This window comes from Sceloporus occidentalis, unplaced genomic scaffold (assembly GCF_023333645.1).
Source record: "Sceloporus occidentalis isolate IW3139 unplaced genomic scaffold, rSceOcc1.0.p SCAF_12, whole genome shotgun sequence".
In the NCBI taxonomy this organism is placed as follows: Eukaryota; Metazoa; Chordata; class Lepidosauria; order Squamata; family Phrynosomatidae; genus Sceloporus; species Sceloporus occidentalis.
In genome coordinates this window covers 9158005-9182850 of record NW_028316992.1, presented here as the reverse complement: position 1 = coordinate 9182850, position 24846 = coordinate 9158005, and the positions used below count along the sequence as shown (strand labels likewise).

Sequence of the window (24846 nt, the reverse complement as noted above, 5' to 3'; positions counted from 1 at the left end):
TTCAGCACTGAACTTGCCACAACATCTGCCTTAAAATGGTTTAAAACAACTCACTGATTGCTCCAGATCTTCCATGTTGGATAGTCATTTACAATTAGAGATGGGAAGGCTCAGGAAAAAAATGGAAGAATTCAGAAAAAAATTGTTGTTGTTTTTTCCTGAAGCCTTTTTTTTGTTTCCTCCCCCCCCCCCAAAAAAAAAATAATGGAAAAATTGAAAAAAGGAAGAAAACAGATTATGGGATGTTTCATTTTAGCATGATGAATAAAATCTTTAAGACAAGGTGTTCATATATTCTCCAAATCATTTCTAAAAACTATGTACAGTATCAGGTTATTCTACTGTCTGTGCACTGAATGAAGACAAGTCCTAGGTTACAAACTGAACTCTCTAATGCACGAGCAAGATGCATTTCTTCCTTTAGGAGGCAGTGAAAAAAAATCTGTCCTATGTCTGGAAACACTCACATGAAATCAAGAAATAAATTGACATGTGAAAGGGTAGAGAAGCTTCTTTTAATCTGGGTACACCTTCGGTTTTTAGAAGTCCGTAACTGTGATGATGACAAACATAACAAAGCAGAAGCAGAGACTGAAACTGAGACTGCATCCACACTGCAGAAATAATATAGTTTGACACCACTTAGTGCTATGGAATTCTGGGAAGTGTAGCTTTATAAGACATCTAGCCTCTGTCAGAGTGTTCTGGTACCACAACAAACGACAATTCCCAGGGTTCCCTAGCATTGAGCCATGACAGTTAAAGTTGTGTCAAACTGAAATATTTCTGCAGTGTGGATGCAGCTCAGAGCTTGGATGATGAATCTGATTAAATTTCATGCCTATTAACTGAATCTTAGTTCTTCTTCCTGTCCACACACTCCCCCACCCTCAATTCTTTTTAAGGGAATGGGTACTTTATGCCTCTTTGATACTGTAGAGAGGAAATATAAATAATTTTCTGTTACTAATGTGGATGGTTTCTTCTGGGGTTTTTATTTATTTATTTATTTGCCTGCTCAACATAAACTAGTAAAACCAAAGAGTTCAGCAAAGTATTACTTCATTGTTGCAAATAAAAAAAGTTTTAAAAAATAAAAGTATATTCAATTTGTAATAACTGTTTGAATATACTGTATTTTACTATACTAATTGTGATAAATTTATGCCAAATCAAATTGTATATAGCCATATTTTATGTTCCTGAAGTAAGAGAGTGACTATCAAACTGTAAAAAGTGCTAATGTTGCATTTTTGCAATTTTTCTGAACATTTCAATTTTTCTCCATCAACCCCCCTCCCCCGCTGGGAAAAATGTTTATTTTCCCTATGACTTCAAAATTGCCAGAAATTTTACATCTCTGTTTACAATGTGTCTCCTGTGCTGCCTGGCGTTGCCACACGTCGCTCATTGTCAGATCAGAAAGGGGCACCCAACCATGTGACTGATGCTGGGCACCTCATTCTGACTGCAGAATGAAGACAACATTGTAGTAGTGGCAGCAACAGGTGGCATAGCAGTATGAACATGTGACCAGCACCTGGCATCACAACAGAGTGCCCAAGTAACAGGGGAATTTTGGGCAGTTTCCCGGGCCAGAATACTCCAGGCTGTTCCTGGAGTATTCTGGCCTTTGCAAACACCACCAGAGTGTTGTGTTCTCAGAAGCAGTCTCTTACCTTTCATTGCATTTTAGTTACTCTACCAGCCTAAGCAGGGCACAGCTCAGGGAATAATGTGAAGCAGCACCCAGGCCCATTTGAAAAAGAAAGAATACAAGCAGCAGATGGCTCTGGATGAAAAGCAGAAACTGGGGATAGTGACTATACGGTATTGAGCAGGCTGGGATATGATGCACAAAAGGTAGAAGGGAAAAGTCTTACAACTTTCAAAATTTATTTGGAGTTTTGCCATCCCCATCTCCCCACCCAATGTTAAATGCAGTGTCTTACTTACTTACCGATATCCTATATGCTGTATATTTTTTGCCTTCTGTCTTCAAACTCCATTGCCAGAATGGTATGCTCACTGTTGCTGACACCTATGTACAATGTGGAAAGTCATGTCAGTGAAGAAGTGTGTTTTATAGTGGCTAAAATAATAGCTAAGCAGATAAAGAAATACAACCCCTAGGCAGAATATTAAGAGTTCAACACAATCTCTAGATAGAATATGAAGTGCTTCCTTCACGTAAATTCATTAAAAATGGGGCAGAAAAAGTGATTGGACAGCTAGCAATCCAAAAGCAAATCAAATTAAGTGAATTTCACATCTTTCCAAATCCTGACTACCAATCATTTATTGTACTGGTCACATGTTAATTGTCCTCTGGTATCCCTTGGTTTGGCATGATCCGAGGCCAAATAAATAGCATAAATAAATAAATTGTGAGAAACATGTATACTGTACAGAAAACCTTGTGATGACATAAATGAGATTTCCCCCTCCAATTAATCTTTGCCTCCAGGACAGAACTAGCCTTTCATACATACCTGAAAGAAGTAGTGATGTCTGGCACAAAAATAAAATTGCTGTTGATCTGCCCAGACTATAATGAAAAAGCTAACCATCCCTAAATACATACTAATCTGGATTCACAAATTCCATACCAAAAATTGTCATACTGATGCTAGCTGTTCTTTGGTGACAACACCGATCAAAATTAAATTTGGAATTCCTATTTAATTTGCTTTTCCAAGTCACTACTGAACCTTAGTGGTATTCATTCCTTTTTGTGAATTTGAGAGCCACAAAAATAGTGTTGGAATGGAATACAGCCTTCAGGCCACATGTTGCCCAGAGTTGAGCTATCATGTAGGGAAACGGTCTTGTTTTATGTTTGCCAGTGGCTCTTGGTGAATAACTGTTCTCAGCTATATTCATGCTTCTGAAAAAGTAGATTCTAATCCAGTGGCGAGCCCATGCTCGGTGTCACTTGGTGTGGGAGTGGGCTGCTGAGGGGAAGCTGGTGGCATGTTGGGGGGTGGTGGCAGCATGTTGGCCCTCCAGGCATTGTCTCAGAGCTTCCTTTCCAGAGAAAGAGCCTGCGATGGAGCAGCCTGCAAGGGCGCACATGCTCTCCTCCTCCTCTGTCCCAGGCTTTTTCCTTGAAGAGGAAGCATGGGGTCAGAGCAGCTGGGAATCAGAAGGATGGTCCAACTGGGTGTCATTCCTCTTCTGGGTGTCATCCAGTGCAATACGCACCTCCTGCATCTTTTCTACTGGTGCCCCATGAAGGTTTAGACCACAAAAAAGGAGTTGCATTTTCAGAAATTTCTTGGGAGGGTAGGATTGATTAATTAACTCCCTCTCAGGCTACCAGGGCTATAAAGGCTATGTATAGTAAATTAAAGAAAAGATGTAGACCATTTAAAACTTTCTGTAAAAACTGACTAAAACAGTTTTTAAAGCAATTAAATCTATCAGAAAAATGCTGCCCTGATTTAACAACCAAAGAGGCACATGAAACATTATTATCTTGGCTGCCTGCTGGAAACTCAAGAAGGATGGAGCCAGTCTGAGATAATGTTGTGGGGAGAATCTTATTGTGATGACAGTACTGTTGTCCTTCTTTATTTTAAAAATGTAGCTTGGCCACCCACACAACAAACAGATAGACAAACAAAATCCAAGGATACTAACATCCTGTACTGCACTTATTTATTCATAACCAAGAGTTATGGATCTGTAACCACTCTGTATTCAGTAATACTATATATTCAGGATTGTGGCACTATTGTCATAATCATAAATACAGTCAGCCCTCTGTATGAACGGATTCTTTATCCATGGATTCAGTCATCCATGGCTTGAAAATATTTTTTTAAAAAATCAAAAAGCAAACTTTGATCTTGTCATTTTATATAAGGGACATCATTTTACTACAGAGCTTTGTATATAATGGGACTTGAGCACCCACAGATTTTGATATCCACAGGGGTTCCTGGACCTAAACTCCAGAAGATACCACTGACCCGCTGTACTCCCTCAAACCTACCTCAACAGCCTGCACTGCATTAAGCAATGGAGATGTGTTCAACAGGTGATTAGGGTGCAAAAGGATGATTCCAGCCTCCTCTCAGCAGTTAATGAGGTTGCAACAATCAGAAATAGAGCCCCTACTGCAATTCTGTCTGCATGGGCTAAATAAAATAGCCTCCCACCCTCCGTCCGCTTCAAGGGAAGTAATAGTGCCACTCTATTCTGCTTTGATCAGGCCTCACCTGGAATACTGTGTCCAGTTTTGGGCACCACAATTCAAAAAGGATGTTGACAGGCTGGGGAGTGTCCAGAAGGTGACTAAAATGGTGGAAGGTCTGGAAACCTGGCCCTATGTGGAGAGACTTAGGGAGCTGGGTATGTTTAGCCTGGAGAAAAGAAGGTTAAGAGATGATATGATAGCCATGTTTAAATATTTGAAGGGATGCCATATTGAGGATGAAGCAAGCTTGTTTTCCACTGCTCCAAAGACTAGAACATGGAACAATGGATGCAAGCTATAGGAAAAAAGATTCCACCTCAACATTAGGGGGAATATCCTGACAGTAAAAGCTGTTTGACAGTGGAACACACTCCCTCAGAGTGTAGTGGAGTCTCCCTCCTTGGAGGTCTTTAAGTAGAGGCAGGCTGGCCATCGGTTGGGCATGCTTTGATTGTAAGTTCTTGAATGGCAGGGGATTGGACTAGATGGTCCTTGTGGCCTCTTCCAACTTTATGCATTTACAATGCACTTGGCAGGGAGTCCAAACAACACAGGACACAATCTCCAATTTTGGTGCAAACAGTCTGGACCATGTTCAGACAATTTAGCACCAAACCCTGGGTATAATCATCTTAAAATCGTGTTTAAAAATTGCTATTTGCTCTGGATCTTCCAGAGCTGGTGCCCTCCATTGTAGTGCTGGGCAAATGTTTAAAATATGTCCCTCTGAACCACCAGACCACACGCTATTACCATTAATCACTTGCTCTGAGATCAGAATGAAGTGCCCAGCCATGCAACTCTGAGATCAGAATGAAGTGCCCAGCCATGCAATCAAGACTAGGCACCTCATTGTGACCTCAGGGAAAGTTACACATGGCATGGGGGGACAGGTGTGGTCAACTGCTTGGCATCACAACAGAGGACCCAGGTAATGGGGGAAGTTGGGAGAGCCCTAGGACCAGGATACTCCTGGCTGTTCCCAGAGTATCCTGGCCCATGCAGACACTACTCTCATTGCAGCCTTGCTCACTCATAATCTTCTTGTACCCTGATTGCCAGCTGAACAGACCTCCTTTTCCCAATGTGGCTGCTGATTGTTAAGGTGGACTTGGAGGGTTGGGCCAGAAGACATTACTTAGTTATGCATTACTTATTTACACCAAAGTTATGCATTTCTTATTTACAACATTGCCTATTACAGCTAAGTAGCTGATGCAGGATATCAGTGCTTATCTCTTCTTTGACTTAGTGGCTCACTAAGCTGTAAGCTTCCCTCACAATGCTTAACTTAGACTATGTTTGCACATGATATAGCAGCATTCTAGGATACATGAGGAAAAGAAGTCAGCCCTCTGCTTTAATGGTTGAAATTTCCATTAATTTTGCATGTGAGACCTGAGTACTTTTTGCAATGTAGTTGTGCCATCTATTAAAAAGATAAAGTAATATTTTTCTGAGAAAGATGCAGAGATGTGGATGTTTGCGATTAAAATGTGGATGTTGAAAGCTAGGTGATAATAAGAATAGTGAATATGATATAGTGCAGAAGTTTCACCATGGGGACATTGTCATCTTTGGATCTATTGATGAGCTGGGATGAATGTGTTTCTTTGAATTTCAAAGCCAGAATTCAAAAAACGCATTTAGTTGGAAATGAATATCATGGAACATACTGAGATTTCCTTCAAGTAAATAGGCATAAGATGGCACAGTAAACTGCCCTACATTCAAAATAAATCTTTATTTAGATATAGCTACAGTTTCATGAAAATTAGATTGTAACAGCACCACACTTCACAAAGAAGATCTGCTCTGTCCACACACTTACCAAAAGTGTCAGCACTAAGTACTGAAAGTGGTTGTGAAGATCAGATGCATGTATACAAAAGAGGACAAAGTTTCCTTGTTCAAGCTAGTGAAATGAAGACAAAACGAAAACCATGAACAACATGTTACATTAGTCACTGTTCAAATAGGAAGCAAATGGGAAGGTTTCCTGTCTGGAATTCAAATATTCTCTTAACAAGAGAGCATACTAATAAGTTGATATAGCAATTAAAATGTTTTTATCTGCAGCAAAACAAAGCCTGTATTACTTAGAAACCTAATTAAAATTTCTAGTTACACCTGCCTTTTGCATTACACAATTGAATTTCAGTTTGAATAAACAACAAAACCTGTTCACGTACAGGTACAACTAGTGAACTAGTATAACTAGAAATAAAGACCAATCAGAATGTGAATGCTTACATTTCCCACCATTCTTTGAAAACTGTTTTTACTGAAAAATCCTCTGACTAAAAAGATGCTCTCTTTTTAAATTGCATATACTTTGATACGAAAAGGGCTCCTCAATGTGTTTTCTCTGTTAATACCTCACGATGTCACATTTTTTCTATAACTTCAAAGAAAGAATTGCAAAACACCTTTACAGGCCTAGTAATGAAAGGCTGATGCAGGCTGATGGAAGCCAAACCTGATACACAAGTACACAACAAATGAGCTTGTCAGAAAATGGTCACAACTTACAGCTGTAACTATGCAGTTACAGCTGCATAGGTTGCTATGGCATGAAGCACAAATCCAGAGTCCACAACACTATAGTTGAACTCAGACCCCATCCTTTCTTCCCAAACAAATGGACCGAACAGCCATTTTTCTTTATTAGAGCTACTGTGGATTCTTTCATAGCACTAGTCAGTACAAGGCAGGGTGCTGAAAGATTTCTGACAAACTGGAATTACCTGGACAGCAGTTGAGATCAGGAAAAAAGATCCTGCAAGCTTCACATAAGGTCCATGCTTCAATGCTAGTCTCTGTCCCTCACAGAAAGAAATTTTTCTGTATGTTTTTAAGGCATATAGGTCTATAAGGAGTAGAATACACATGTATAAGTGATATTGCATTTTCAAAGCAGGACACGGGTCGTGAAATGTTGATAAGTTTTCAAGATACTACTCACCAACTTTTTCTTTCACTCCAAAGAAAAGAGCAACTATGCCGAGAAGGTATATTCCTCCTATTGTTCCTGCTGCAATCATGTAGACTTTTCTCTTTGTAAAAAATGGTGGAGACGGATGGCAGGGCACCAGGGGGAGGTGGGAGTGCCGGGAGAGAAGTATATTTCAGACATTAGTGAAACAATGGCTTCTCTCATCATAGTTTAATACAAACTGAGAAAGCAACAACCCCCAAAAGGCATAAAAAGTGATGTACTGAATAGCTGCCTTATAAATATGTCCACAAAAGTTAATAGCCTGCAAAGATTTTTAGTAGCCTATTGGGTCTGGTAAAGGAGGGGTGGAGATCTGCATTTCTCTGCTTGGCATAGAGAAGGGCTTTTCTTTTCTAACAGCATAGTTTCTCTGCTGGCTGCAAATGAAACAGTCCTTTCTCTGCTAGTCTATAGTACTAACTTGCCTGCATGCAGTACCTGAATCTGGCTGGTGACCAGTTGTTGTTAACTGGCATCAAGTCAACTCTGACATATGACAATACCATAAATGAGAGACCTCTAAGTCAACCTACCTTCAAAAGCCTTACTCAGGACTAGCAGATTCAGGCCTGTGGCTTCTTTGACTAAGTTTATCTACCTGGAAAGCAGTCTTCCTTTTTTCCTACTACCTTCTACCTTACCAATCATTATTGATTTCTCTAAGGAGTCATGTCCTTGCATGATACAGCCAAAGTACAACAGTCTCAGCAGCTTATCGCATGACCTTAAAACCGTCTTGAGCCTCCTGGGCTGCAGTCAGGACGCGAGATGGAGACAGGGGTTATCGCATGCTAAATTGCCACCTAATCCAAGCCAGGTCCCAGCTGCACTGTGCGAGCACTTTTTTGAAGTTGGAAGCTTACCGGCTTCTAAAAAGTGCTGGTGGAGTGCGGCTGAAACCCAGGGTGATATTAGGCGGCGATTTAGCATGCAATAATCCCCGCCTCCATCCTGCATCCTGGCTGCAGCCTGAGAGACTTGAGACAGTTTTAAATTTCATGTGATAAGCTCCTCAGTTTTGTCATTTTGGCTTCTAGGGAGAGTTCAGGCTTGATTTGCTTTAGGATTCATTTATTCGTCTTTTTAGCAGTCTATGGTGTCTGTAGAACTCTTCTCCAGCACCACATTTCAAATGATTTCATTTTCATCCTATCAGCTTTCTTCATGGTCCAGCTTTCACAACCATACATAGCAATTGGAAATTCAGTGGCATGGACAATCTGAACTATAGTATTCAATGATATGTGTTTATACTTCAAGATCTTGTCTAGTTCCTTCATGGCTGATGTTCTAAGCCCTAGGCCTCATTCCCAGTCCAGAATGATGCAATTCAGATCCGTTGTTCCCACTTGTTTAACACGCTTCAGAATCGATTCTTTTCAAAAGAACTGCCAAAGAACTAGTGTCAGGAAAGAGTGGGTTTTTTGCATTTGCCTCACTTCATCGTGATTAGAACCGATCACAGTAGGATCAGAACCAGTTTCAAATGGGAACAACGGGCATATAACCTGATAAGCTTTAAATTACAGTGGGAACGCAGCCCTGGGAAACAAATGGATAGAAACTGACCATGGACAATTAGTTAAAATAGGGTCAGTCTAGCTGGGTTCACCTGAGGTATCTTGTTTCTATTCTATTCAGTTTTATTATTTTGCTGCTTCTATAGTATGCATGCATTCTTGTTATTGACACATCTTCAATAAACTTAGGGCTTTGTTTGAAATTTTGCGGTCTCTTCTGTAGTGTGGGTAGCCAGCTCACAGTATCTCCAATAGATACCCAAGACAGAGAGAGCTATGAGACTTAGTTGGTGGAGGGAAGCCAACAATTCAAGATTTCTGGTTAGTGGATGAGAAAAATTATTTGAGATCCAAAGCAGCTTACAGTGTAAGTTAAAACAAAATACTGGCAGAACAATGCATTGTACTATTGTTAAAAAAAGAAATAAGCAATCAAATTAAAACAGTTTCCAAAGCATTTAAACATAATACTGAGGATAAAAATACAATAAACCACATTAATGGGCTTTGGTTCTGGAGACCAAGATTCAAATCTCCAATCAGCACCAAAAACCCTCTTACTGACTTTGGGCAAATCACACTCTCTCAGCCTCAGAGGAAGGCAAAGACAAATAACTTTTGAACAAATTGTGCCAAAAAAAAACCCTCTGTGATAGGTTCACCTTAGGATCACCATAAGTATGAAATGACTTGAAGGCACACAACAACAAGAAACATTAAAAGATATTTAAGGGGTGATATGATAGCCCTGTTTAAATACTTGAAGGGATATCATATTGAGGAGGGATCTAGTTTGTTTTCTGCTGCTCCAGAGACTAGGACCCGGAGCAATGGATGCAAGCTACAGGAAAAGAGACTCCACCTCAACATTAGGAAGAACTTCCTGACAGTCAGGGCTGTTCAACAGTGGAACAAACTCCCTCGGAGAGTGGTGGAGTCTCCTTCCTTAGAAGTCTTTAAACAAGAGGCTGGATGACCATCCATTGGGGATGCTTTGATTTGGATTTTCTGCATGGCAGGGGGTTGGACTGGATGGCCCTTGCGGTCTCTTCCAACTTTATGATTCTACTTCTGCTAATATCCAGTTAACAGCTGAAGGCTAAATAATAATGTCTTTGCCTGTTATCTGGAGAGTACAAAAGGTTACAGGAAGAAACCAGCAAAAACAGTGGTGGAGTAGAAACCACTTTGCTAATTTATTTTCTTTTGAACCCTCCTGTATTGGGATTGCCAAAATGACAACACTATCAAATGGAGTGAGTTGTGGAATATTTTATGATATCTAATAGGAATGCATGTTGCTGTGGTCAGAACTAAAGAAGGTTTCGTGTATACTTCCTGCATTTCCTGACCCCAGCGTACAGAGGGCTAGACTTAGGGTTTCATGTACATTCATGAGAATTTCAGTGAGAATGCCAACAGTCCCCCTGAATGGGCCAATCTATTCACAACCAGAGTATATCACTTAGATTCTTTCCCTCTTGGTCACTGACAAAAAGCATGACACACATGTTGTCTAATATGTTTCACTGACTGAACCAAAGAAATACCCCAGGCTGTCCTTATTTGAATGTCATTACCATCAAGATAACATCATATTTGCACAGTAGGACAAGGAGATGTGGTACCCTGAAAAGGCTTCCAAGAGTTTTTCAACTTACTTCAAAAGATAAGTCTTGGATGATGGAAATATTTTCTTGTCGGTGGGCAGGGTACAAATGTTCTGTGGTATGATTGTGGCTGCAGGGATCAGAGGCATGAGTGCTGGCAACTATTTGTCCATGGAGCGCTGCTCCAAGCAAGGTTCCCAAAATTTCAAATGTCATTCCTAAAGTGGGGAAACACAGAACATCTGCAATCCTAGAATTTGTGGGTAAAAGTTGCTGAAGCACAGATGTAGTTTATAATAGCAATAGCAAGTACATTTCTATACCGTTTATCAGTGCACTTAAGCACTCCCTAAGCAGTTTACAACTGTAAGCTAACTGCCCCCAACAATCTGGGTATTCATTTTAGTGACCTTGGAAGGATGCAAGCCTGAGTTGAGCTTGAGCCCTTTCTCTGGTATTGAACTTGCAACCTTATGGTTTTGAGTGCGTGGCTGCACTACAGGCATTTAACCACTGCGCCATCAGTGTTCCTATAACATGTTCCTATAACATTTCAAGAGGGCCTAGAAGGCATTAGGTTCCCTCTGATCTTGGCAGATTGGCAGGGCCAGACCTGGTTAGTATTTGAAGGGGAACCACCAATGAATACTAGGTACTGTAGAATGACAATAGCAAACCATAAATTGACAGAAGACTTGAAGACATGTGCACACAGAGAGACATAACATAAGCTTACAATTTATACCACATGCCATTCAGCAGTGGTTCTCTACCTGTGGTAGATGTACCATCAGTGGAACACAAAAGTACTCCAGCTGGGACCAAGATTTTCAGTGATGGCAATGGAAATTATTCCAACAGCAATACTGCAATTTTGAATTTTTATTTCTATTCTTTTTCATATTTCTGTTACTGGAGCAGTAACATTCATGATCAACAGTATCATTACCATTTCCCGCCACTAACAGAATTACTAATTTTGTCTGTGCATACCCCCAACAATAATAGTGTATGTTTATACCTTACAATTTACATTAATAATATAACAAGACATCAGGAAAAATATAATCTCTTCTTGGGGGGTTAGGTTCAATTAGGGTGAAATTCAGACTCTTTGATAAGAGTGATTGGTGAGACTAAAAACATGAAAGGTTGAGAAGCAGTGCCGTTCAAATACCAAAAGAAAGGGTGGTGGAAAACCACCATAATAAGTAATAAATTACCTAAACATGTGAGATTTTTAAAAAACAAAACAAAACAAAGGGCAGGAATACCTTGAAAGACTATTGTTCTATTGTAGCACATGCTCCCATAGGCTAGCATTGATATGGTTTGTTGTTACATGTTCTGCTTGCCAAGACTAGTCTCCCCCTTCTGCTGTCGAGCCCCCTCCTCTCAAACACCAGGGAGCCCTCTAAAGCAATGTGCCATGTGGTGCAAAGGACTATGCTGAATTGCAAAAGAGCTTCACCCCTCTGTCCATGCACCTGGTGCACATCTGCAATTTCCTTCCAATCCAAGTCACAGTGTCATCTGCAACACACTCTGCATGTTCTTAACGCACACCCTTTCCTGTTGTTAGTCAGAGTTTTGAGAAACGGAACCTTATCTTGTCTCTTGTCTACTCAGGTGGGGTTTTTAAAAGGTTATTACTAATAACCTTGTATATTAACAACAACAAAGATATTTGGCTATTGATCACACCTGGTTAAATTAAGAGACAGATATCGAACTAGGAAAAGCCAGCTCAAAACACTTTGCTTTTTGAGGTGAAGGACTGGGTGGTTGCCCCTCTCTATTCTCCATCCAGAAGCCAGCTGGAATGACAGCTGAATCTGAGTTCAGAGTGTTGCCACACTACAGAATTAATGCAGTTTGATACTGCTTTAACCGCCATGGCTCAATGGTATGGAATCCCAGGATTTATAGTTTTTTGAGGCACCGAAATTACAAAATGGCAGGATTTCATAGAATGCAGCCACGGCAGGAAAGTGTGGAATATACCTGTGTAGTGTGAAAGGGCCGCAAAATAAACATCTGCTGCTGGAGATGATCACCTCAATTTGCCTAACAGTTGGGCTGGCTCTGCTTATGGAATGGAATGAAAATAGTTACATTTCTACAGACAAAAGGACTTTAAGTGAAGCAGCTCTTCTTCACACTCACTGTAAGCTGTCACAGAGTCTCGATCCTTCTGGTCTGTGGTGACAGACATGGTGAGAGAAGAATATGCTACCTGGAACACCTATAAAAAGTATATATAAGTACCTACCGCCATCATTATCAGTTTAAGCAACAACTCATACACCTATTTTTACAACAATTCATTAATCACTGTGCTTCCATTAATTTGTACTATCCAGCTGAGTTTTTAAAAACAGGAGTTTTTAAAATGGATGATGTGCTTATATTTTATCTCAGTGCATCACTTGTTAAGGCTATTATGTACCAGCAGTTAGGAAACCTTTGAAAAGTAATGTGGCTTGGATATCTTTCAATAGAAATAAATGTACCCCACTCAGGAAAATATTTCACACAAGCCAATATTCCTTATGCATTACAAAGTATTACTGTCTTTTCTAGTTATTCATGCTTTCTCATGATGTGGCTGAAGTACGACAGCCTCAGTTTAATTATCTTGGCTTCTAAGGAGGGTTCAAGCTTGATTTGCTCTAGGATCCTTTATTTGTCTTTTTAGCAGTCCATGGTATCCTATCACATTCTGTCTATACCAATGGGTATAACAGCTCTTGTGGAAAGGTCTATCTGAAGCTCAGGCCACATTCAATATAATCCGTCTAGTGGGCACCATTTTATGACACAACTTGGGTTTTTTATCTACATTTTTATTGTGTATCTTTTTTATATTATTATGGATTTTTTTACTAGACATTAAGTTTTTACTTAAAGAAATATCACATTATGATATAACCCCATAGTCTTAATGCTATAACATTATTTAGCAAAAAAAAAAAAAACACCCGAAATGGCATCAATTGGCATTAGTCTTTTAAAATTATATTGCATTATTCCGCATTTATTACCACATTATAGCACAGATTGAAATACAAATTGAACTGAATGTTAAAATCAAGCAGCCCTGAAGTACATTAGCCCAAAGGCTGTGTTCACTGGATCCTATATTAGCTGAAGGACAGATCTGTTCAGATTAAAAGGCTCACAGAAAAATCCCAGAGTCTTTCTTGCAACAGCAGACAGGCTGATAGGACTGTGAAAGCATGAACCCTCTAAAGCTTGAATAGGCACATGGGAGACATTAAGAACAAAGTGGTGGAGGGCATAAATATGGGGACAGCATGTATTATTTACTTTGAGCCACATCTGCATTGAGTAATCAATAGCATCTCATGTGGGTGGAGTGTACCTTCAAATAATGAGAAAAGTCACTCTAAATAGAAGCCATTGTTTCTTGGCCTGTTTCCATACAAACTCTAGCACACAATCTGAACAAAGAAAGAAGAATTCATATCTAACTTCTAAAAACCCACTTTCATTAAACAGAATAAAGGCCTGAGAATTTTGAGAGAGCTTTTAATAGCTGCACCTGCACCTGGAGCATCATTTTCAAAAGATGCCAGTGAGGAGGGCCAAGGTCTCACTGGAGAGAAACTCCCAGCTACTCTGTTTTTCATCCTTGTGACAAACAATTCCATGAGCATGTATATTGCCCACTGACTCAAAAGGATCTAAAAGTAGTGGGCAGCATTTTAATTTCCCATACTATCCCAAAATCACTGCAATACACCAGTCCCTCCACATTCGCTGGGGTTAGGGCTACAGGAACCCCGTGAATGTGGACAGACCATAAATAACAAAAACACATTGTTTTTACCTGAGAACATCTCTCTAGGAACCTCTGGGTCATCCAGGGCAACTCTGTGGTTAATATCTGCCAGACATTGACCACAGAATTGTGCTGGAGGAGCTGCAGATGCCTAGTGGAGTGTTCTTTCTTTCTAGGAATCTCTAGATCCTTCATTGCAACTTTTGGTTAAAGTTGACCATAGAGTTGTGTTGGAGGACCTAGATATTCCTAGAGAGAACATATTAATAAAAATCCATGAATAATCAAATGTGTGAAAGTGAAAGCTGCAAATGTGGAGGGATGAGAGTATGTAGGGCTAGGTTACCAATTGTTCAGTTGGAACAATTGCTTCCCATAAGCTAAGGGACCCAATGGTTCACTTCCTGAATCTCCTGATGCTTCTGTTATCATCAATGTTTTGCACCAATGCATAGGACTAGGCTATTAGTCTCAATGAAGAGTTGGAAATGTGCTCAAGCATGGAAAATTTTTCAACACAGCTCTCTACTGTATGATGTTTTTTGTTTTGTTTTAATCATTCAGTTAACATACAGGCCTACCACTCCTAGAAATAGGCCCTCAACTGCTTCAGGCCCCCAACCACACTAACCTTGACAATGTGATAGTGATTTATGCTCCACAAAGGTGATGGACAGCATGTCAAATCTTTCTGAACTGCTAAATTAATCAAGTTGCAGAAGAGGGGCAATATTCTTCCCTTCCTCTCATATTATTAAAGAGATGTCTCATTTAGAAGTTAATTCTGATTCACTGATGTAATTTTTGAGTACTGTTCTCACCACTCTCCATCTAACATGGAAGCTGGCCATCTTGGCTGCAGGCCTATGGGAATTATAGCTGAACAAAGCCACTCTCATAAATTCTGTTCAGAAAGACAGAATATTCAAATAGCTGAGAAAAAGGATTTCAGTATTGATTTGATGAACTTACTGTAGACAGTGCCTGAAAAAGGCTATAGAAACTCAGACACCATACAAATCTGTCAGATGTGAAGGGAGGGAGGTACCATAGCAAGAAATAGGACACAGCGAGAAAAGGCGTACAACCCAGCAACCTGGAGAAAAGACAATATATTTCATGTCAAATACACATATTCAGCATTTTGATAGGTAAAAAAGGCATGGTATATACTACTATAAAGCGGCGTACCAGCGCTGGTTTAGGGTTAGGGACCGCGTGGCAACTGCACAGTCCCTAACCCTAGAATGTACGGATGGTGTAAAAATGGCAGTGCCCTGTGTACACGGGCACTGCCATTTTTATGTAAGCTCCTCATGGCGTCCAGTGGCACACTTGTTACGCCGCCCCTGCGGCTTAAAAAGATCCTGCTTTTCTCAAGTTCTTTTTCCACCAGAGGGAAGTCGTGCGGTTTGGCGGCTGCGTTTTCTCTCCAGAGGAAAAATGGCAGTGCAAGTGGCATCAAACTGTATTAATTCTGCAGTGCAGGTTAGACCTTTGTGAACTTTAGGCGGTTCCACAGCATTACTGAAATAGGGTATTAATCTAACCTCTTTTGGGAGGTATGTTTCTGGATTTTGAGGTTCCTCCTAATCTGGAGCTCTAAATTGTAGTTTACTTAGTTTGTAGATAAATCCAGCATTGCCTGCAAGATTATTGGGAAAGAAAGCATACATCCCTATTCATGGCCTTCCTTTCCCCCAGTAGGATCCTTCACAAGGAACTTCCTGCAAGTGTAGCATGTATGTACACACTCCTTTTCAGTACCAAAAGTACCTAAAAATATTTTCTTAGAACCTGCAGGCTGCTACAGACTTCTGTTATGTTTTGTATTGTCTTTGTTCCTCCTAACACCAAACCACCCACTCTTGCACATGGCCAATACATTTTTCTTCCTTTTAACTTATTCAAATCGCACCCTCCAAACCAGTCTTGAAATGGTAAAACTGGTAATGATGGATGCTTCTCAATAAACCACTTTGATAAAAACAGCCACTAGAAAGGAGGACAACAGCATGTTGTCTTAATTCTCAAATATATAAGTGTTATGATGGAGTCATATTAGAGCAGGTGGAGAGGCTAGTATGGATACACCTTTAGTTATATTATTATATTTGTTGTTGTTGTTGTGTGCCTTCACGTAGTTTCTAACGTATGCCGACCCTAAGGCAAACTTATATTGGACGAGACTACTTTTCAGTCCTTGTAATTCTCTCTCATTCACTCAAAGACAAGACCACCATCTCATTTTTCAACAAGAATCTATATCTATACCATAGCACGCATCCTGCTTTCCTCCACATTTGCTGATTAATTTTTAGTATATTTTATTATACTTGTATCCAATGTGGTTTCTTCAATGAGGCCACCAAGTTTCCCTATCTTTATTGTGGTTTAGCCTGCAGAATTGGGACTGATTCAATGAATTACATGCTTGAGTAGAAATCTGAACTCGGGTCTCTCTAGTTCAAAGTCAGCAACATATCTATTTAATGACCTAACCACTTTCTGTGGTTTTTATATCGTAAGCCTGTGGGCAAGTGTTGTTACATCATATTTGAATTGATCATCTACCTTTTCTATCAATGTGAGGTGTTTCGCGTGAGTATTTTTAAAAAATGTTACCCAGACAAAGAGCTCATTACTGCTATATTTTCAGATGTGTGCAAGAATCGCCTTACAAGGGGTAAAAGCCACTCTGTCACTGTCAAGTGAAGATGACTGCTCTTTAGCCAGCCCCTTTGTTTTATGACTGCTGGATGCTTCCATTAATTTGGATGGCAAAAACTCCAAAGAAATGTAGAGCCGCTCTTCGGTGAGTAAACACAGTTCTAAACAAACCCTAAAATGATACTTTAGGCTGATAAACTGCATGGCAGTCAAGCTGATGTAAAGCCAAGAGAAAACATCGAGTATATTCTAGCTTTGTTATTTGTGTGTGATGAGCAGAAGCAATTAATTCCCCAGAGCGTGACCTCTAGCGACAACAGAATTCTCCAGTGTTCTTGTAAAGCAGCCGCTGCACAATGTAATTAGATGACCATGGATGCTATTAACAAAAAACTCTGAATGAACAGACAATACAGATTAATCCCATCAGAACAGCACTATTTGCACAGTATTTCCTTATCCATCATCATTCATGTAGTGTATATGTCAGCTGATTATTTGCAGTATTGAAGAGTGCTGGTTGAGGGGGGAGGACTGAATACAAGAAAGTATTAAATCAGCACAATAACTCTTCCAGCCTTCTCTAGGGACTGAAAAGCAATACAGAGAAGCTGGGTATGAAGGACTGCAAGGGAAATGGCCACAATCTGGTTTCTCAGCATGTAATGTCACAATTCATCAAACAAACAAGCAAAGAAACAAATAAATATAGTGTCAAGATTGAAAGGAAACACAGGAATGAGGGAAGAGCACCCCAAAAAAATGGCCTGGAGGGAGAAACTGCACTGACAAAGCTATGGTCCATAAAATTTGTACTGACTAATTACTGACAGATGTCATGTGTTTTTGTGCACTTTTAATGTAAATATCTTTAGACCTCTGATTGTTCAGGAAGATTTAAGTCCTTTAGAATCAATGTGTAAGCAGATCTTCAGAGTGGGTGTAACGGACATACGATATACAAGCATGCCCTGTGCTGAATGATAGGTCCTATTTATGACCAAATGGCCTATTCAGTGACAAAGGCTATTGCCAGAGCTGTACTGCAACAGAACCAACAGCATGTGGTAAATTTCATCCCCTGAGCTTGGGGTTAAAAACTGCAAAGAGAGGATGTGTCACACACCTGACCAAGCCAACCTTTGGCTGCTGCTGATCTTTCCCACAAGTTTGGACAGCTTAAGAAATATCTTTCCTTGGTTACTGATGTGAACACATAAAGCTCCCCCCAGAAGAGGATTATTTGGCCCACCCTCCTTGCATGGATGACCTCCTGTATGTGTAAATTGGTAGGCATGTGTGATAATGGGCTAAGATAGAAGGTCTCAAAAGATATTAATTCTACTCAGGAAGAAGCAGGGAGAGAGACCTTATAGCCATCATCACAGCATGCACAGTTCTTTCCTACTGTATGTGGTCTCAATGAATGGGTGGCACAGAAGCATTTCTCCTATGTGTCTCAATGGAAAAGTGCATAGCCACAGCACACAATGAGGGCAAGGCTAGTTGGCACTGCCTTACATCCCAAATTATTTTAATGTGTGGTGGGGTCATGTTGGATAGTGATTCATTATTGTATCCCTCACATCCAAAATTTCCAGATCCAGGAAAGGCCACACATTTTGCACGACACTGTTTGACCCTCCATGCTTCTATCATAGTCTGTGAGCTATTTGCAGAGAAGTGCAATATAAAATCACAAACATCAAACTAACTATAATAAAGCAGTATTCAACATGGAGGCAGCAACAATAAAATCTCCCCCATCTAAGTTTCCTTTTGTTACTCATTCCCACAATAGACTTCTGCCCCAATATGACATGGGCATCTTGTTGTTGAGTGCCCTCAGGTTCACCATTTGGAGCCACAGAGAAGAAGATCTGACCGTGTTTTTGAACCATCTGAACAACATCTACCAGAACATTTAATTTACGATAGAAAAAGAAAAGCAAGGAACATTACCATTCTTGAATGTCCTGGTCATCCACAAACCAAACCAACGATTGGGTCATACGGTATACTGAAAACTTACACCCACACAAACTCCAACCATCACCCAGGACAAAAAAAGAACACAATAAAAACACTGGTAGACCATGCAAAAAAGGATCTGCAAACCCCACTTCCTGGAAAATGAACTGAAGCCCCTAAACTGGGCTCTTCAGGCTAATAGTTATTCCTGCTCAGACATCAGAAGGGCTGCCAAACCCAGAAAAAACCACAGGAGTGAAGTTAAACAACCATCCAAAGGGAAGATATTTTTACCATACATCAAACGAGTCACAGACAGAATAGAGAGACTGATGAGGAAACACAACCTTCAAATGATCTACAGACTGACCCAAGAAAATCCAGCAACTGCTGCGCTTAGCAAAGGAGAAACCCTCCCATTGCACCAGGAGTTTACCACATACTGTGCAGCTGTGGGCAGGTCTACATAGGGACTACTAAATGCAGCGTTCAAACACAAATCAAAGAACACAGGAGACACTGCAGACTAAGCCAGCTGGAAAAATCAGCAGTAGCAGAACACATCATAAACCAACCTGGGCATAGAATGCTATTTGAAAACACTGAAATTCTGACCCATGCTGACAACTACCAGGTCAGAATGAACAGGGAGGCCACTGAAATCCACAAACACCTGGAGAACTTCAACAAGAAAGAATACATACAAAGTTCTGAAAAACACCAAAATCAATACTCGATACATGCAAATGAACACCACCTAGGGTCAGGGGGTTTCCCTGCAGACAACAGATTACTAATTAAATAGACACATATCCACCACACATATCCTTCCACTGTGAGGCCGTGCCATTCAACAACAAACCAACACACAGATTAACATGTAAATTACTTCCTCCCAACCAAGGGTCGCACAAGTATATATACCCCACACACTTCCATACCACCCTCTGAAGATGTCAGCCACAGATGCAGGCAAAATGACAGGAATAAATTCTTCCAGAATATGGCCACATAGCCTGAAAAATCCACAGCAAACTATAGACGCTGGCCGAGAAAACCTTCAACTTCACATTGCCTTCCAGTTGTTTCTGATTTATGGTGAACCTATCATGGGGTTTTCTTGGCAAGTTTCTTCAGAGGGGGTTTGCCATTGCCATTCTCTCAGACTAAGAGGGTATGATTTCATCTAGGTGGCCAAGATGGTATTCAAAACCTGGTCTCCAGAGTGATAGTCCAGCACTCAAACCAATACATCATACTGACTCCTTTGCTTCCATTTCAAAATATAAACAGGGATCATCAAGCACCACCGAGTGTCCATTTCATGTTAACCTCCAGGCACTTACACTGACAGGTATACTTGGCAGAAATCTTAGACTCAAGAATTAAAAGAGCTGGAAAGGAACATCTGTAATCAGAAGCACTGGTCTACAAACAACTGAAAGATCATTCAGACTAACCTCAAACAATAAATAACAATAAAGTGCCCGGCATACATGCCTCCTTATGAAAGACTTTCTGCAGGGAATAAGAATCTACCCTCCCTGATCCAGTCTATTTCATTGTAAGAACTGTTCAACAGTGGACAAACTAACTCAGAGCATGGTGTAGTCCTCTTCTTTGGAGGTCTTTAAACTGAGGTTGGGTGGCCATCTTTCACGAGTGCTTTAGTATTCCTGCATGGCAGGGGGTTGGACTGGGTGACAGTAGTGGTACCTTCCATCTCAATGATTCCACATTCTGCTCTTTATTGCTACCTGCCACAGTTCCCTTGTCAATGGTTTCTCTGGAATAAGGCCTCAAATGTTAAGAGGAAGATGGGAGTGGGCGGGTGGAAGATACAGAAAAAAGTGTAATTTTCTTGTAACTTGTTTGCTTCTTGAGCTCCAGAAAGCAAACAGCTTTAGGTATTTTAACCCTGCCTCTTGGGTTACAGCTATAATGGAAAGTTTTGCAATTCTTCCAGGTGGTAACAAGCAGTTTGAAAAAATTAAGTTTTGTAAGCAACCACAAACAACTAGCTCAGTTTCTTGGGGCAAAGGAGAAGAGCCAAACCAAAGTTAGTCTTCACTGCAGAGGGCTGATAAGACTGTGCACCACCAAGATAAAAAGGAGTTTAGTGCTGCCGTTTGCCAAGGATAACAAAGATCTGACAAATGTAATTCTTTACAGCATGCTTTTATTTTTGCCAATGCAGATCAGCAGCTGTAAACAATGCAGTCACAGAGGGACAGTGCAAAAAGAATTGTGCTTCAGCTTTTTTCTCAAGACAAGTAGAGTACCTTCTATTTCAATAACATTATTTGATCTCAAGGAAATCTCTCAGCAGACTAAACTACGACATCCTGAGGGTGTTGTAAATGGAGAAGAACTGCATTAACTTCCTGGGGGAAGATTGAGATGCACATATAAATAAATATTAAACCAGTTAAAAGACACGGATGAGAACCAATTTGAATATAGGAATGCATAAAAGAGACTGAAAATCAAAAGGTGATGTTTCTACGCCCTCTATGACTATTTAGTCCTGTAACTGTGACTCTCCAGATGTTTTGGACTACAACTACTATTACTGTTCCCACAATCTTTCATTGGTTAGGCTGGCTAGGGCTAATGGAAGTTGGATGTGAAAAATATCTGGAGGGTCGTAGTTGTCACCCTCTCTTTTTGTTGTTGCTAACTATCCTCAAGTTGAACTTGACTCATGGTGATCTTGTGGATGAGACATATCCAAGATGCCATGTCCTCAAGTGTTCTACTCAGGCCCTGCAGACTCAAGCCCGCTGCCTCCCTGATTGAGTCTAACCAACTAGCATGTGGTCTTCCTCTCTTTCTACAGTCCTTTCCCTTTCCCAGCATCATTGTCTTTTCTAGTGAATCATGCTTTCTCATGATGTGGCCAAACAGTCTCGATTTTGTCATCTTGTCTTCCAGGGAGATTTCTGACTTGACTTGTTTTAATACTCATTTGTTTGTGTTCTTGGCCATTCACTTTATCCTTAGCACTCTTCTCCCGTACCACATCTCAAATGTTCATTTACTTTCTATCAGCTTTCTTCACTGTCCAGCTTTTACATCCATATATGGTGATGGGGAAGACATTGGCTTGAACTACCTTTGCTTTTGTGTTTAGAGTTATCTTTGTACTTTAGGATCTTGTCCAGTCCTTTCATAGCTGCCTTTCCCAGTCCTGGTCTTCTGATTTCTTGACCGCAGTCTCTTATTTGATCCAAGGTATGGGAACTCTTTGAATATTTCAGTTTTCCCATTATCTAAGATGAATTCTTGTAGATTTTCCATGGATATTCTGGAATGTGATTCACCTGCTCAGCATTTTTCCCCCCATTTATTCATTCATTTATACCCCACCTTTCTCAGAGTATACACAAAACAGTCAGTCTTTAGTATCCACGGGGATTCTGTTCCACACTCTCCCACAGATGCCAAAAACCACTGGACCTCCAGGCCTTGGGTCTTAATGTCGGGGCTGTGTGTACACCCCACCAATAGAGCCAATAGGGCTTGCCATCTGTGGATGCTCAAATTGGGGTGGATGAGTGGTACAACTAAAAAAATCCCCTCTTAGTCAAACATTAAACATAATTAAATCAAACTTTTATTTAAAATATACAAGTTAAAAATACAAATTAAATACAAATTAAAACCACATTTTAAAGCATAATTGACATTTAAATGGCTGCCACATTTTGGGCCCACTGGAGTTTCTGAACAGTTTCCAAAGGCAGCCCCAAGTAGAGTCGTGTGTGTGTGTGTGTGCACCTTCGAGTTGCCTGTCAATTTATGGTAGTCCCCTGAATTTCGTAGGGTTTTCTTAGGCAAGGAATACTCAGAGGTGGTTTTGCCAGTTCCTTTCTTTGAAATATAGCCCACGACACCTGGTATTCATCGCTGGTGTTCCATCTAAGGACCAATCAGGGTGTATCCAACTTAATAAATCAGATGGGATTTGATGCCTTTAGGATGCATTAGAGTAAGCCAAATGGGAGGTAATCAAGGATATATCATGATTGCCAAATCTGACACAGATGTAGTTTTAGCTACGCAAATAGACTCCTGGCCACTGCTAATATCCAACCCCCAAAACTTCAGATTACATCTCCTAGTAGTTTTATGTAGATGTTAAATAGCATGGGGGACAAACTAAGCCCTGAGGGGACCCTGTAGGCCAACAGCCATGGTCTTGAACAAGAATCCTCTAACACCACCTTCTGAGTTTACCTCTCCAAGAAGGACTGGAATCAATGCAGAACAATGCCCCCAAGTCCAATCTCAGAGAGGCAACCCAGAATGATAATATGGTTGATAACATCAAAAGCCACTGAAAAGTCTAGTAGAACCAACAGGGACACACTTGTATGTTCAGTTCCTTGTGTAGGTCATCCACTAAGGTAAACAAAGCAATCTCTGACCCATAGCCAGGACTGAAGCCAGATTGAAATGGATCTAGAATATAATCCATTTCATCCAGGAACCCCTGGAACTAGGTCACCACATGCTCTAGAACCTTCCCCAAAAAAAGGAGTATTGGAGACTGGTCAATAGTTATCCAGTATAATTGGGTTAAGGGTTTTTTGTTTTGTTTTTTTCATTTTAATTTTTAAATAGGAGGCTCACCAAAGCTTCTTTTAGACAAGGTGGAATTCTGCCTTGCTGCAATGGGGCATTCACTTCTCCCCATACTCTGGCTTCTTTTGTAAGCCAGAAAGAGCAAGGCTCCCATGTGTGGTGGCCCTCACCTCTCCAAGAATCCTATCCACATCCTCAGGCTGTACAAACTGAAACATAGCCAATAATATGGAACACACAGGAGCCAAGATTACATCCACTGGATTTATATCAACCACAGCATCCAAGTTGGAGCAGGTCCAAGTCATTTTATCTGGAAAGGGCCATGCAAATTCTTCACAGTGGGCTGCCAAATGGTCTGCATCCTGCTCCTGTAAAAGGCCACTGACCACTTGAGACAGTTCAAATAGACAACACTGTGCAGATTCAGTGGTGTCAGAGAAGAATTATTTCTTTGCTGCCACCACAACCAAGGACGAAGCTTTCCAATGGGCTCCAGCCCAGGTTTGGTCAGACTCGCTCTGAGTTTTCCGCCACTGGCACTCTATTCTCCATCCCACTTGCTTTATCACCATCAACTCCCTAGGTGAACCAGGGGGTTTACTTGGCTCCACTATGTGAGAGGGGATGCTTAGGAGCAAGGATCACCTGTCAAAGCAACAAGAGAATCCTCGAGAGCCATCAAGAACATCTTTTCATGGCTTACATAAATATATATATATATATATATATATATATATATATATATATATCCAGTGTGGTGTAGTGGTTTGAAGTTTGGACTACAACCCTGGAGACCAGAGTTCCACTCCTTGCTCAGCTGTGAAAACCCACTGGGTGACTTTGGGCGAGTCTCACACTCTCAGCCTGAGAAAACCCTATGATAGGATCACTTCAGGGTTGCCATAAGTCGGAAATGACTTGAAGGACACAGCAACAACAATTTTATTTATAATTGCAAAATTCTATTGGGAAAAAAACTTTTGAAAACAACAATATGCTAACAATGCGCATTGAGTGGAAATCAAAAGAAATAACATGTCATAAGAAATCAACAAATAAGAAAACCAATAGAACAGCTAGCACACTTACCAAGGCATGAGTTGGCCAAATTTAGTCCATTTGCTTTTATTAATAAAAAAGCCTGCAATAGGATCTGCAGCTACTCCGCATCCTTTGCCAATGAAGAACACCAAGGAGGCATAAAATGGAGTAATCTGAAAGATCAAAAAGCATAATGACTTGAAGTAAGACATATTCACCAAAATAATTAAATTACACAAAATAATTATTCAAGATACATGTCAGGATAAGAATGTTACTACTGTGTTCTTTTGCTTGCAATTTCCTTTGTTACTGCTTGGTTTTATGGCTTTCTTTCTTTCTTTTTGCATTGTTTAAAAGCTGTCCTGATGGTTATTTTTCTGTAAATATGACAGGGAATCTTTAATAACTATGTATACAACACCACAAACTACTTGCTA

General features: G+C 40.4%; 1 protein-coding gene across 1 annotated transcript in view; it reads right to left on the bottom strand.

Annotated features, from left to right (window-relative positions):
• The window catches only part of LOC149305238 (sphingosine-1-phosphate transporter MFSD2B-like), a 48468-nt gene that overhangs the window by 12949 nt on the left and 10673 nt on the right, over nt 1-24846 (bottom strand). Inside the window, exons 3-10 of the mRNA XM_089478041.1 lie at nt 24455-24579; nt 15107-15230; nt 12496-12574; nt 10381-10547; nt 7167-7257; nt 6949-7070; nt 6033-6116; nt 1961-2041 (exon numbers count right to left, since the gene is read on the bottom strand). Coding sequence (XP_089334167.1) covers nt 1961-2041; nt 6033-6116; nt 6949-7070; nt 7167-7257; nt 10381-10547; nt 12496-12574; nt 15107-15230; nt 24455-24579 — 873 coding nt within the window. The remainder of the gene's footprint in view (nt 1-1960; nt 2042-6032; nt 6117-6948; nt 7071-7166; nt 7258-10380; nt 10548-12495; nt 12575-15106; nt 15231-24454; nt 24580-24846) is intronic.